The sequence below is a fragment of the Elephantulus edwardii genome, unplaced genomic scaffold (genome assembly GCF_000299155.1).
Source record: "Elephantulus edwardii isolate Elephantulus edwardi_28Jun2011 unplaced genomic scaffold, EleEdw1.0 scaffold00060, whole genome shotgun sequence".
NCBI lineage: Eukaryota > Metazoa > Chordata > Mammalia > Macroscelidea > Macroscelididae > Elephantulus > Elephantulus edwardii.
The window spans coordinates 10099626-10115751 of NW_006399810.1; the positions used below are offsets into that span (position 1 = coordinate 10099626).

The window sequence follows — 16126 nt, forward strand, 5'->3', positions numbered from 1 at the left end:
ATCAATTCTCCTTCTGTCCTCCCTAGCTATTGTCCAGCTCTTTGACACATAGCAAGTGACTGCAAAGACTGGCCTGTATCAGGCACACCTTAGTCTCCAGAGTGACCCCATTGCTCTTGAGTACTTTGGTGAGATCCCATTTAATAGCAGACTTTCCCATTGCAATACATCTTTTAATTTCCTGGCTGCTGGTGCCAACAGTGTTGATTATGGACCCAAGCAAACTAAAGCTATTAACAATTTAAATCTCTTCACCATCCATCCAATTGATCCAGTGGTGAGAATCTTTGTCTTCTTGATATTGAGTCTTAATCCATACTGAAGGCTTCAGTCCTTGACCCTCTGCAGCAAGTGCTTCAGGTCCTCCTCAGTTTCAGCAAGTAGGGTTGTGTCATCTGTAACGCAGATTGTTAATTAATCTTCCACCAATCCTGATGCCACACTTCTCCTCATACAGCCCAGCCTCCTGGATAATCTGTTCTGCATATAGGTTGAAAAGGTATGGAGATAGGACACATCCCTGGTGTACAACCTTCCCAATTTTCAATCATGCAGTGTTTCCTTGCTGTATTCTGACGACTACCTCCTTGTCCAAGAATAGATTTCGCATTACGACAATCAAGTGTTCTGGGATTCCCATTCTTCTTGAAGTCAGCCACAGTTTGTTATGATCGACACAGTCAAATGCCTTTGCATAATCAATGAAACATAGACATTGCTCTAGTACTCCCTGCTTTCAGCCAAGATCCATCTAACATTAGCTATACTATCCCTAGTGCCACAACCCTTCTAAAGCCAGCCTGCATTTCTGGCAGTTTTCTGTTCATGTGCTCTTCAAGTCGTTTTTGGATAATTTTCCGCAGAATCTTTTTAAATTGTGCTTAAGTTCTTTCTATTAGGGAGGGCCCAAGAATCTTCTATGTTTAAAGGAGTCTTTATCTTGTTAAACTAAGCTGAGATCATCTACAAATATGGTGGTGTTTACATAGCACAGTAACAGCCAACCAGTAGAGTAGAAACTTATGTATATTAATTAAATTGTGTTAGAATCATATTTTCTTTTACCTACTTGAATGGATGAGTTTAATTAATATGGAAATAAGGTAACTAGAATATCTTGGTTCTTAAAAGTTTGCTGGCTAACTAATAGTTCTGTGAGTCTGGTAAGGATAAGCTCTTTTTCCCCTCGCATGGTTTATTATTAGCATGATGCTTATTACTTGAATTTACCCCACAGATAAAGTCTCATTGTTTATTGTTATAGATTCAGAAGTGATAACAGATTGTTCTCTACTTTGGTATTCCTGTGCATTTAAGCATTTAGATTCCTGGTGGCACAAAATGCTTAAATGCTTGACTGCTAATTGAAAGTTGGTGGTTCAAACCCACTCAGTGACTTACCTGGAGAAATACCAGTCTGTCGGCTTCTGTAAAGATTGCTGTCAAGAAGGCCCGGTGGGGCAGCTCTGCTCTGCCACAGGGATTGCAGGAAGTCAGAACTGACTGGATGGTAACACCAGCAAAATAGATTCCTGGTTGGGCCTTTTGACAAACTTTCCTCTCAAAAAATAAGTTTATGTAAAATTATATCTCAGCCAAGTTATTTTTGAAGAGTCTCTTTGTGTTGAACTAGTTAAATATTAAAACTTGACTAGTAGCCAAAAGTTGAGCAGTTCAGAAGCACCCTGGTGATCTGCTTCCCAAAGGTCACAGCCTTGGAAACCTTAAGGAATTTCTACTCAGAGTCACAGTCAACTCAGTAGTAACTAACAAAAGGTAGCATTGTTATTCTTAAATGTAGCTTAGATAAAAACTGCAAAAGCACAATTAATTGAGAATGGCAGTAAATTTAACTGCATACATTTAAGTGTTTTCTTAATGTAATTGTCTACATGGTAATTCCTAAGGGAGTCCTTCTGCTTTCCAAAACATTTTATTATCATATGATTACAAATGGTTAAACTGTACCAACATGTTAAAAATGGGTCCAGGTTTAAGTATACATAATAGTGTAACAGTAATAATAATGTGGTATTTGAACATTAAATCTTTAAGAGAAGAAAATTGTATATTGATTGATTATGATATTTATTGACTCATAATGTATTTAAATTTCTTTAATGCATATGTTAGTGATTGTTTACTTTGACAAAGTGCAAAGAGGTCTTTAAGAGTGATCCTGCATAGGAAGAATTACCTCATGTCACTGGTCACTTCTCAATTAAAAGTTCCATTAGCAGATGATTCCTGCTTCTGGTTTGTATAGTGATTGCATTTTATTGCCTGTAAATCAGGCTTTCAGAGAGGGAATAAATAAACAGCTAAAGTATGTGCTAATGTCATCTTGAATGGTGTTTTGGTTGGTTGGGTTTTTTTTACAGTTAGAAGCACCTTGGTCCATTTAAACCAATTAAGTTCAGAATATTTATTGAAGTAAATCCTTTATAATATTTGAATTCTATTTTGAAATGGCTCAGGGTTTTTGTGAGGTTTTTTGTTTTTCAGAATATTGATTTAATTAGAGCAGAATGCCATAAATCAGATTCTTTGATATTGTTGTGGCTCTGTATTTTAAATTTTTAATTAAAAGATTGTGAAACTGCATGGTTTCTAATTTGCATTTTCGTGGGCTTCAGTGTATGCTTAATGTATTGTGTAGGATCATTTTGGCAGTTAACACTTCATTTTTAATTTTTCAAGTGTTGGGAAAATTTATTCTGTGTCATTGGAGATCTTTTATAAAATACAAAACTTATTAGTGCTTTAAAGCTTTGGATTAAGGTGTAATAATTAAGTTACTTTGATCCTTAAAATAGCAAAACTTCTCTTGTAATATTGTTTTAAACCCTATAAATCACTAATTAGTCCTTACTGTAATTGAGTTTCTATATGGGACTAACGGTAGTCTAAGTGTTTCATTGTCAGAAAACAACAAAAAACCCATTGCACTGAGTTGATTACATCTCATGAAGATCTGTATTGTTATCATATCTTTATATTTTTTGAAGTACAAAATTCATCAAAAAGTAAAATGGTCATTCTGTGAAATCTCAGCAAGTTTCAAGAGTTTCAAGTTTTCAAGTAGAAAAGTAAAAAAAAAAAAATTACAAATTGTACACATGATTGCTTTAGTTTTATTTTCCCCTTGCAATTTATATTCTTTTTTATTAAAACAAAATTAACAGATCAAGAGATTTTGTTTTCCCCCTCCTTTTAAATTAAGGTCACAGTCGTACATTTTTCCAGTAAGTCCATTTTGTTTCTTTAAAATCAAGCCTGGGGTTGGGGAGGGGATCATAATATGCAGGGGGAAAATCACAAGTTCCATTTCCTAAGTTGTAGTTTTGGTCACCTTAAAGTATTGATGGGGAGAGGAGTGTTTCTGTCTCTGGATTATAGTAAATAGATTTTGCTTATTATTGAGAAACTCTTTCCCACTTATATTTGTAAAGTCTGTAAAGGACAGCCAAACAGCAGTTAAGCATCTTGAATTGGTGAATACAATAGATCAGTATTGGAGAGAAGCCTTTTCCTTTTACTGACCCATATTAAATTGTTTCAGGCTTTTACTGGTCCGATTTAGTATCTGCTACTTATTTTCATCTGGCCCTTATTAGTACAATAAGGATATTTCATAACTAAAAAGAGCCTGTTTAAGTTCTTTTAAAATTTTACATGTTCCTTTGGAATTTTTTTAATAAAATTTTTATTTTATACTGTTTACTTACAAAATTTGGGTACATTGTTTTCACACTGGATGAGGATGTGAAAGCGAAAAACAGCTACTAATTGAGAGAGGATCACAAAAGAGTGCATACCCATCCCACTGCTCCTGAATACATTCTGTGTTACAGCAACCCTGGGACAGAGCCGCACTGTCCTGTCGGTTGTCCAAGGCTGTAATCTTTGTAGGAGCAGACCACCTCATTGTTCTCCAGTGAAAAGCTAGTGGCTTCCAACTGCTGACCTTCCTCTTGATTAACACCCCAGTGGTTTATCACCAGCACCATGGCACCTAAGAGTATGTGGTACAGCCAATGTTAATGTACGTAGGAAACATAAAATGTTCTTTATCAAAATGGAAAACTTTTATGTGTCACAGAAGCTGAAAAGACAACCATTAAATGGGGAAAATACAGAAAATCACTTCTCTGCTAAGGCTCTTGAACCTAGAATACGTAAAAAAACTTACAGTGAAAAGAATCTGCTTTTAAAATGGACCAAGGAGCTGTGTTAACACACGCAAGTCATCGCAGGTACAATCTCATGGTCCCCAGCAGCCACAAGCCTATGTGGACGATACGCCAACCAGTTGCATCAACTCCTCAACAGATACTTTGTTGTTCTAGTCTGACACACAAATGCACTCCAAAATGTTGGCAAGTGAAAGCCAACATTTAATTACAGAAAACTGATTGAAAACAGTAGAACCAGTTCTCTGGTGAGCAATCCACTTCACTCAAAGTATTTGAGATGAAGCTTTGCCATCCTTACCTCCAAGGAAAACTCTAGCTGTACTTTCTTCCAGATCTATCTGTTAGCTCTTTTGGTGATGCATGGGATAGTCAGTACTCTTCAACACATCAGTTCAAAGGCATCACTTCTTCTGTCATCCTTATTTATTATCTAGTTCATAAATGCATAGCAAGTGATTGTAAAGACCATGGCCTGAAAGGCACACCTTAATTGTCAAACTGACATAGTAAACTGCTCCTCAGTAATTTAGAAATGTCCCTCACAGCAGTCGTGTTCAATGCAATATGTCTCCTGATCTCTTGATGGAGGAACCAAGGGTGTTGATATGAATCCAAGTAAGATGAAATTATTGACAATTTCAATCTTTTCTGAGTCTATTCATGATATTACTTATCAGTCTAGTGGTGAGGATTTAAAAAAATGGCTGTAAGTCACATTTTAAAGAAGTAACAGGTGTTGTTAGAACTTGGACTTCTCAAATTAAGAATGTAAAATGATTAAACAAATTGGGAAATACAGTCTGGAAGTTCTTTGAAAAGATGTACAGTTTCCATTTGCTCCATTAAATACTTGAATTCACATGGTTTTGGCAGCATCAAATGTAGTTTTTAAAAAATGGAAGCTATTCCCAGGCCCATCAACTGAAGAATGGACAAAAACATACCCTTACAAATGAAATATTATTTGGCCATAAAAAAACCCCAAAAACCATGATGTATCATTGGTTCTAATTAGAGAATAGGAAAGGAACATTAAGGTTAAACCGGTCTGCAGTGCATTCCCGGTGTGTCAGGCTCACGTCAAAATCTGCAGAGCACAAGTCAAGTTTGGGCAGCTCCACTTACTAGAAGAGAATTCAAGAAAAGGATCTCTGAAAACCTAGACCAACTTACTGGTGTGGTATTTCAGTGTTTTGGAGGTTTTTTGTTTTGCTTTGCTTGCTTAGTTGTGTACTGTCAAGTCGGATGCTACTGGCATCAGAGGAGCATCTGGTGGATTCGAACCACATGCCTTCAGGATTGCAGCGCAGCTTCTTGCTACTAGGCCACCAGAGCTCCCGTGTTTAATGATTTTATTAAACATTTATGGAGTCAGTGAATGAATAGAGCTGATGTTTACATGCAACATTGTGCTAAATAAGTGGAAGGAGAAGTCCTTGTGTCCAAGAAACTGTATCTTCTTATAAATAAACATTCAATGATAGCACAGATTTTTACATTTACTCATAATTTCATAGAAAAAAGAGGAAATGCTGGTGGTTTAGTGATAAAGACTTAAGCTCTGAACTCAAAGACAGGAGGTTCAAGTTTATCATCTTCTTTTTGTGAGGAAAAATGGGCAGTCTCTTCCCATATGATTTACAGCGTCTGAAAACCTACTGGAGGGTCCACCATGAGTTGGTTTTGACTCAGTGGCACACAACAACAACAATAACATAAAAGGGTAAAAGGTTAAAAGACTAGAAAGATCTTTGGGATAGGATTATGAAGAGAAAAAACTTGAAATTAATAATTTTAAAAATAAATTTATGAATGCAGGAAGGATTCCTGTATGTAAAGTAGCCCCTGGTACTTAAAGGCACCCCTCCATTTTGCTTTACGGCCTTTCACTGTTAGAAGACTTCTATTACTATAGGTTTGTGTCCCTTAAGATCCACTAGGGCAACTGATATCATCCAGTCCCTGCATATTCCTTTGCAGTCCTGTCAGATTCAGAATTCACAGTGGATAATGGGATGTAGTACTTGAGTAAGCATGGAGATTTGATCTGTCCCTCACCTAGCTCAGCATCCAGGCGAAGGAGCCCTGCACCCATCCACAGCTGCTGATCCCACCATGCTTGTCTCAGGCAGATCCTGAAGATGTGACTGCAACTGCCAAAGATGATGTGTCTGACTTCAGTCTATGATACTGGCAAATGGTCAGTCAGAGGAGTGAGCAGGGAAGGATTTAAAGCCCACTGCTGTGGTAGGAAGGAGAAAGAGAAGCAGGGAGACAGGTATGATGAGCTGGACAGTTGATGTGTCTTGCTTCAGGCTATGATACTGGCAAAAGGTCAGTCAGAATGAGGAGTGAGCAGGAGAGGGCGTAAAGCCCATTGCAATGGTAGGAAGGAGAAAGAGAAGCAGGGAGAAGCTGGATGGTGAATGCTAGCCAGAATGTAAAGGGGGCCAGAGGTAGTAATCAGAGACCAAATGGTGACCACACAGGACTGAGCAAGCCAAAATTTTGATAGAGTTCTTCAGCTCAGCTATGATGATGAGGGTCTACGTTCCGTCAGTTACTGTCCTGACGTCTTAGCTCTTGTATATAATAAGGTGTTTGCACAATATCCTATTTCACAGAATGTGTTGTGGACATTACACATTACGGAGCATGCCTGTTTTCAATAACCAGAAGAAATAGGAAGCAGATTTTTGCTTTTGTTGGGGGAAAGGTGGTAAGTGAAGCTGGCAGTCGTTTAGTTTTTGTTGGAGTGAGGAGAGGCATTGGGTTACCAGCTCCTTCCCCAAGCGCTAGCATCATGCCGACACACCATTGCACTTGGCCTGTGAACACTGTTAGTTTTACTTAGATTCTAGATGGTATTTGGCGTGGTTAGATAGGTTCTTTGGGGGGACCTGCAAAGGCTAAAATTTATTTCCTTTAGAAATTTAATGTTAATTGCTTCTCCATTTATTTCCATTTTGGCTCACTAAATGTTTCCTAGGAATGCTCGTTTTTAGATAGCAGAGGAACCCTGTAAATGGAGCATACTAAATATTTGTTAAATGAATGAGTACCATATGTTGTGTTTAAGACTGATGCATTAAAAATGAACTATCTCCCGCCCTAAAGGAACTTCTTACACTCACTCACTCAGTGCCATTGAGCCAGGACCACGTCAGAAGCTTACCCTCCAGCAGGTGTTCAGAGGCTATGAATCACACTGGAGGAGATTGCCCCTCTTTCTCCTGTGGAGCTGCTAATTCATTTAAACCATCAGAGAGGTGCCACCTTTTCCTCACTGTGGTCCATTCCACCAGAGCTGATCATTATAAAAATGGCTAATCGATACAGTTGGAAGACCATGGGGCTTTTTTCTTATCCACTTTTCTTTCTGGAGCACAACTGTTACATAGCATATAAATATTAGTATCTGTCATTAGTTTATTTTTTAGACTATGCTTGCATGAGCTGAGGTACTTACAATTATCTTTTTGCTTACTGGAGTGGCTTTAAAGCAAGATATCATCTCTTCTATAGTTTTTAGATTAAGTTATAACTGTTACTTTAGAACTACCTGAAGATTGATAGAGATGCATTTGAAAAGCATTATTTTTTTATTGATTCTTAATGTAGTAAATTACTGAAGTTATTTGGCAGCAAACAGAAATGGCCCGTGATGTGATGTGGTTCACATTTATTCTCTTGATAATGCCACAATTTGCATTAATTGCATTGCGACTGCACTCACTTATATTAAAAGCCTTCTACTATAATTAATCCTTTTTATTTCAAATCATTTTGGCACAATTTCTAGCTATAAACACTCATAAAAGACAGACAGTTGAAAAATATGCTACAGGTTTTTTCAATATACCTACTGCAATTTTTTCATGACAAGTGGTTATTGATATGCTTCTAGGAACAAGTATGGTGCAGCTGGCTGAGGATTAAGACAAATATGAAAAATGCTAAGTGGATTATTTTACATAAAAAATAGAGACAGTTTTTGAAGTTGTATAATTAACCTGTGTTTGGAAAATACCTTGATTTATGCTTACATTTGTACCCCAATTGCATACATTATGGAAATTTAATTTATAATCCATTTAGCTGATGTGATCATAGTTTTTAGTGCTATCATTTATTAGTGCTTGTATATTAAATGCTCTAAAGGTTTAAACCTGCCTTATTTAAAAAATTATACCTATACATTTACATTTTATGAGTCACAGTGGGATCTCTGTTTAAAATGCAGGTAGCTCTGATATATTTAACAAATTTTATTGGTTTATTGTTAGTAATGCAGAAGTGGCAAACAATGACCTTATATATCGAACATTAAATGATTTACACTTCCAGTTTACTCTTAAAAGTCCACTGTACAAATGAGGGCTTTGCTTTCAGCACCTTGAATCAATCATGTAGTTTTATACAGACTGTTCTCCTTAGCTTTGAACTCATTATTCTTTAGGAAGTAATGATACTTATAAATGTTCCAGGTTAATAGTATTAACCATTTTTAACTTTAAGCAGTTGGGGCTATTTTGAAACAACTCTTTCTTTAGATTATTTTTCAATGACTAAATCATTTTACTGCTTGTTTTTTTTCATTCAGAAAGGGGCTTGGGGTTTTTTTAACATCTTTAAAAACTAATCGAGTCATTATTAGTCTTAAAATCAGAAATATAAGGACAAAACCCTTCAGTTTACCTAACAAAAAAGCTCTCTGTAGTCTTGGATGGAGGGGAAATGTTGTGTGTACTTAACAGATGGCTAATCTGTTTCTGCCAGATTACCATGATAAAGGGATGGATGTGAGAATGTATTATTTTAAATGCCAGGAGTTTCTGGAAATTTGTTTGTAAAATATAATGTGTTTCATAAATATGCATGTGTGTCAGTATAGATAACTGCAGTATTTTGTACCTATCTCTTTTTCAAACAGCTGGTCCCTGAATTTTTTTGTTTTTCCCCATTTTATCTTACGGAGCTCTGGTGGCCTAATGATAAGGAGCTGCACTGCCATCTGAAGGCAAGCAGTTCAGATCCACCAGCTGCTCCACAGGAGAAAGATCTGCAGTCTCCTCCCCTGTAATTCACTGCCTCTGGAAACCCTCTGGAGGGTCAGCTATAAATCGATTCCAACTTGATGGTACATAACAACAGCTTTTTATTTTAGACTTTTATAACTATATCATACTCAAGTACATTTTCCTGTTCAAATAATTTTGTGTATTTTTAATTTTCTTATGTTTCTATTGTTTTAAAACTCTTGCCCGTAAAAAAAAAAAAAAAGATGATAATTTAACTGTTTCTTTCAAGCATATACTTAGAAAAAACTGGTAGAAATCCCACTATCCCAAGGGTGATCTTGAAACTCTAAAACATTAAGTGACATCTAGATGTTTACTCATAATATTTTTGTTATGTGCCATCAAGTCAACTGCAACTCAGGGACCCTGTGAACAGTGGATCTGAGCCCTTCCCTAGCCTGTGCCATCCTCACTCCGACATTCAAGGAATAGACACGTCTTTTTGTAGCCACACTGCTCCCCCGCCACACCTCCCCCCACCCATTATTTTAATGAGCATGCTATGCTAATTTTTTTGCATGTTGTTAACTTCAGTTTCTTTCTCTGGTCATCAATGAGAATTGCACAAGAAGCAAGAGTCTTTTTATAAGTGTATGCTAAAAAACACCACTAAGATGAGGTATAATCATCTTTAAAAGACATTGACACTGAGACAACATGATTAAACTGCTTAATTAGGCAGATCCAACAGAACCTGATGGCTTCCACTTGCCCCTTTTCTCTCAGGGAGTAGCTGGCAGATTTGAGCCACCTGCCTTTGGGCTGACACTTCAGTTCCTTTAAAAAATGTTTAATAGGTATTTTCTGTTTTCTTCTAGTGATATTGAATCTCCTATCTGTTAATTCACATCTATTTTATTATCTGAATTTTCACATTTTCATTTATTTGGCTATTGTTACATGACTGGGCTCTGGGTTGGAGTAATAATTTAGAAATTTCTCATTTCCTAAGTTGGTTTTACTTTATATTTTTTCATTTTAAAATTCAGGTTAAAGAAGTTTTTGAATACATCAAAACCTGTCTTCTAAAGCATAGTTTACTATAGGAGTTTGTAAAGTGAAGGGTAGTCTAGCTCTCCTCCCTATGTTCCTTGTCCTGCCTCTATCACACAGTTTCAGATAATGAAGGCAGTGTTACATGCCCTTCAAACAAGAGAAATGTTTGTAATCGCCTATACTGAGGAAATAATTTCACTGTAATACTGTACCTCAAGTTCTCCAGAAGTAAGTGAGAGTCAGTTACTTGTTTACTTAGGGTTTGCGCATGTGTGTGTGTGTGAGAGAGAGAGAGAGAGAATATGAGAGCATTTCATAGGTTCAGTGTAAATAAATATCTCTTGGAAGATTAGAGATATTCTAAGAAAAATGACATTTGTAGGGGTAGTTCAGATTTCCAGTTAGCTTCCATATAGCAATCTCTTTACTTTTAGGAAGTTTCCCAATTGGGTCAAATGGAAATTAGATAACTTATGACAAGGGCTTGGACAGTGCTTGTCACATAGGAATGATTAAATAGTAACTATCATTTTCATAAGAAAACTTCCGAAAAGAAAAAATTGTCTTGGCTTCCAAAGATAATGTTAGAATAAAATACTGTTTTTGAAAATTATATTCTTGATTCCTGGTACTTTACAACTTTATTCCATAGGCATATTTATAATGTCAGGTGAACCCTTGATATGATGTTGGAAAATGCATTTCCACTTTTTACTAGGGCATCTGTGGTGTTTGATTAAGCTGAATCATAGATTGTCCATGGTAGTGATACTCAACACTTGGATTAATCCATTATCAGAAAAATGAACTTAAATCATTAAAACAGTGAGATAATGTATTGCACTAACTAGCATAACTGAAATTTTTAAAACTGGTAGTATTAAGCATTGGTGAAAATATGGAACGATTAGCACCTCATACATTTTTCATGAGAGTAAAAAGTGATATTTCCATTTTTTATTCCATTTTTATACCTATGACCAAGTCCACTTTAAATATTTACCAACAAGTCCAATTTAAGTATTTACCAAAGAGAAGTGAATTATTCACACAAAGACTTGTGTGTCACTGTTTATACATCTATAGCCCCCAACTAGAAATTAATCAAGTGTCAAGCATTAGGTAAATTAGTAAATACATATTGGTGTATTAGTAGAATACAAACAATAATAAATGAAAAGGATAAACAGTAACTTGAGTGAATCTCCTAATACTGCTTACTTATAAAGTTCTAGAGCTGACAAAATGCATCTGTTATAATAGTAGTCAGACTAGTGGATAGCCCCAATGGGACGAGGATATTGACTGCATATTTCTGAATTTTACTATATGTAGACTGTATTTTAATAGGAATAGGTTAAAAAAAGTAAGTACATATCACAATCCCTTGAGAAAAAAGTGAATGAAAAGGTATAGTGTAAAGATTATTCAACTGGGAATCAGAGAGCCTGGGCTTTGGCAGCAGTATTGCCACCCCCCTAACTCTTCATGTCTGGACAAGTCTTCAGAGGCCGTTTTAGAGCAGACTAGAGCCAACAGGCCGGATCTAGTCTGAGCTCAGAATGATTTTTGCATTTAATAGCAAGGGAGGAAAGAATCAAAAGAAGAAGAAGATTGCATGACATGGGAAAATTATAGGAAATTCAAATTTTTGTCCATAAAAGTTATATTGGAACATGGCCATATTGATTCATTATAATATTATATAATGCATGACTGCTTTTGTCCTCAAAAACAGAGTTTAATAGTTTTAACAAAGATCATTCGTTCTTAAACCTAAAACGTTTTACTATCTGGTCCTTCCCAGAAAATATCTACTTTTATTATAATAGCAGTTTGTTCTTAAATGTTTCTTTTACACACTCTGTACAATTTCAACTCTAAAATGATTATCTAGAATTTTCCACATATTGAATGCATGTATTGAATATTTAAACGTAGTCTGTCACGTGACACGTTGCTATCTGCTCACCAAATATAGAATACTATCAGCCTCATCATTATTATAAAGAAAAATGTGTTGTGTTTTTGTTGTTATTGTTAGGTACTGATACAGCAACTCTAGTTTATAGTGACCCTGTGAAGAAATAGATCATAACCTTGCCTCTGGCGCACAGTCATATAGTTTCTGACATACTAAAGCCCACTGTTGTAGCCATTCTGTCAGTATCTGTCACTGAAGGTCTCTCTCACTTTTCTGACCCTCTGCTTTTCCAAGCATGATGGCTTTTTCAAAAGAGTAGCTAGCCTCTCCTGAAAAGATGCCGAATATGTGTGACACAAAATTTCACCATCCTTGCCTATAAGGAACACTCTGATTATACTTGCTCCAAGACATACCTGTTTGTTCTTTTGGAAGTCAATGGGCTATTCGGTAATCTTCGCCAACACCATCATTCAAAGACATTATTTTCTCTTTATTCATTGTCTGTCTTTCACATGCATACGTAGCAGCAATGGAAAATTCCGTGGATTGACTCAAATACACTTTAGTCTTTAAAGTGACATTCTTGTTCTCTAGCACTTCAGAGAAGTTTAAACAGAACAGGTTCTTTGATTTGATTTTTAACTGTTTCCAGGAATGTTGATTGTGGACTTTAGCCTTTTCTCCATTGATAATGATGATGTTGATTGCTCTCTGTTTGTGTTTATTTATATGCTATCTTGGGATTCTGTTAAACAACAAAATGAAAAGTTTTGTGGTTTGGTGTTTTGTGGTTTTTTGTTGTTTTGTGTTTGTTTGTTTTTTTATTTGGAGAGACAAAAAGACTGTACCTAATGCTTATTATTGTTCCTTGTTCTTATTTTAAGGCTCTCTATGAAAACATGCTGGTGGAGCTCCCCTTTGCTGGCTTTTTTCTCTCAAAATTGCTTGGAACTAGTGCTGATGTGGACATTCATCATCTAGCTTCATTAGACCCAGAAGTATATAAGAATTTGCTCTTTCTCAAGAGCTATGAAGGTGATGTGGAAGAACTTGGGCTAAACTTTACTGTTGTGAATAATGACCTTGGAGAAGCACAGGTAAGAACATTTTAAGGACCCACTGTAGAGTGGGAAGGGTTTTGGGGGATTTTTTAATCCCCTTAACAGTTTATTAATTCCTAGTTTTTATTGACATGTCTGAGTACAAAACGATATTCAATAATGATATCCTTTTGTTTGAATGTAAATTTTCTTTTTATTATTTGAGTTTTCACATAGAACAAAAGCTTTTTCTTAATTATAACTGACCCTCAGTAATCAAGATTCACTTATTAACATTTGTTTGTAGCTCAAGTTCTAAAAATTGATACTCTCAGCATTTTCTTAGTCTTATATAATTGTTTCTAATCCTGGCTCATCAGTTTTTCTAGTTTAAAATTAACATTCATGAAATACATACTTAATCTTTAATCAATTTACCATTCAAAGCACACCAGCTACAAGTTCTTTAACCAGAACTCCTATATTAAGCAAGTTTATATTAATATGAATCTTGGTTATTTTTATGTAACATTACCTAGTTATTCATTATGATCCTCATTCATTCATGAAACATTTATAGCTCTGTATACTAGCCACCGTACTATGCATTATTGTGGTTATTAGTTGTGGTTCAGTTGATTCTAAGTCATGATGACCTATGTGTACAGAGTAAAAGGGTTCCACAGGGTTTTCAAGGCATCACCTTTCAGAAACAGAAGACCAGGCCTGTTTTCTGAGGAGCCTCTGAGTGGGTTTGATCTGCTCGCCTTTCAACTTATAATAATATACTCAGCCTTTTATACACCTAGGAAAGATGAAAAAATATTGTAAGAGACCTCACATTTTAATAATGGAAATGGGTGTGTTTATAAAAGAATATAGTATATGCAGTGATAAATTATATTGTGCACATTACCAGATAGGTTAAGGTAAGCTACCTGGAAGAAATCTTTGATGAGTGATTCCAAAATCACCAAATGGATACGGTAGATTTATGGTGTGGGTGCACTTAAGATATGTATAGGACCAAAGGTAGAGTAGTACAATGGGATCCAGCTCCTATTGAAAGGTCTGGGCTTAATCCTATACTAATTTAACCATTTAAGAATTTAGATATTTCTCAGGATGAAAAAAATTCATCTAGAAGAAAACTAAATGTTTCATTCCATAGCTGGTTTTAGATTTTTAAATACTTCAGCATAAGATGTTCTAAAGAGAGTTCAGATCTGGTATAAAATTAAATAATAAGACATTTGTGACTCCTATCAGAGAAAGCTGAGATTAGAGACCTTTCCAAAGTACTGAAGAGCAATGATGTCGGTCTGGAGACTAAGGTGTGCCTGATCCAGGCCATCATCTTTTCAGTCTCTTGCTATGTGTCAGAGAGCTGGACAATGATTAGGGATGGAAAAAGGAGAATTGATGCCTTTAAGCTGTGGCATTGGAGAAGAGTATTGAATATACCATGGACTGCTGAGAGAACGAACACGTTTGTCTTGGAGAGAGTGAAATCAGGCTGCTCCTGGCATGCAAGGATTCTGAATCTTTGTCTGACATACTTTGGAAATGTTGCAAGAAGGGACCAGTCCTTGGAGAGGGATGTCATGCTTGGGAGGGTCGAGGGACAGTACAGGAGAGAACTCTCGCTGAGATGGATTGATTCAGTGACTAGGGTAATCGGAGTAGGTGTGTTAGAGACAATAAGATTGGGACTGGAGGGAGCAGTGTTTAGATCTGTTGTGCATAGTATTGCTATGAATCACAGGTGACTCAAGGGCACATAACAACAAACAACTCAGAGTTAAAACCTTGAAGCTCCCTGTCTTCTAAGTCAGGTGCTTCCAAAATATTGAGGAGAGAAAAGAAAGTAAATTTTGCAATGGATCACTATCAACCCTAATCAAATTAAATGAGAGGGCTTCTACAATTTTTCAGCCTAAATTTACATTGAAGAAAGTTATTTGCTTTGTAAACTTTTACTGAAATCTCAATAAAAAGGAAAGAATAGTAAATAAATGGACCTGCAGTCTTTCTTATGACTACATACTCTTTTACAGTAATTTTTATATCCCCCAAAAAAAAATGTTTGCTTAACACATCTGGAATCTTCAGTGTCAGAGTCTTTTGCTGAAAGAGCTGTTTCCAAGTAACCAGATGCAAAAGCTACTTTGCACAGATTGGTTGTTTTGGCGTTTTTTTATCCACATAAAATTTGTTTGCTCAAGTACATGGAAAAATAGCTTCAAAAAGAAAGACAAAAGCAATAATAATAATTTCTCATTTGAAGTGCTCAGATCCCTAGCTGTTTCAAATTATTTTGAAACAGCAAAGTTTCTGCAGAAAATGTAAATGTTCATTAAAGAGTTAGATATGTTTGTCAGCCTAATGAACATGGTCTCCCGAATCATATAAATTAATCCGTTCAAAGAGTGATTACTTTCTAGTAGAAAGCTCAGCATAACTGATGCAAGTAAAAGGCCACTTGAATTTCAAAATTTGTAGCTTCATAATGATATAGTTTTTTGCACAACTTTTTTTTAAAGCTAATGTTGTTGTTCTTGTTCTTGTTGTTGTTGTTATGTGCCGTTGAGTCGCTTGTGACTCATAGCGACCCTATGTTCAACAGCCCTAAACTCTGCTCTGTCCTGTGCCAGTCGCACTGTCTCTGACACTCTCAACCCGATTTTCCCAGTCACTGAATCAGTCCATCTCATAGAGGGCCTTCCCCTCCTGCGCTGTCCCTCCATCATCCCAAGCATGATGTCCTTCTCCAAGGACCGGTCTCTCCTCACAGCATGTCCAAAGTATGTTAGATGGAGCCTCAGAATCCTTGCCTCCAAGGATTCAGTTTAACCCTTTCCAGGACAAATCTGTTTTCCTAGCAGT

The 16126-nt window shown here is 36.2% G+C and overlaps 1 protein-coding gene across 1 annotated transcript in view; it reads left to right on the forward strand.

Moving 5' to 3' along the window:
* UBE3C (ubiquitin protein ligase E3C) overlaps positions 1 to 16126 on the forward strand; it is a 216901-nt gene that overhangs the window by 144634 nt on the left and 56141 nt on the right. Inside the window, exon 19 of the mRNA XM_006887657.1 lies at positions 13085 to 13297. Within this exon, the coding sequence (XP_006887719.1) occupies positions 13085 to 13297 (213 nt within the window). The remainder of the gene's footprint in view (positions 1 to 13084; positions 13298 to 16126) is intronic.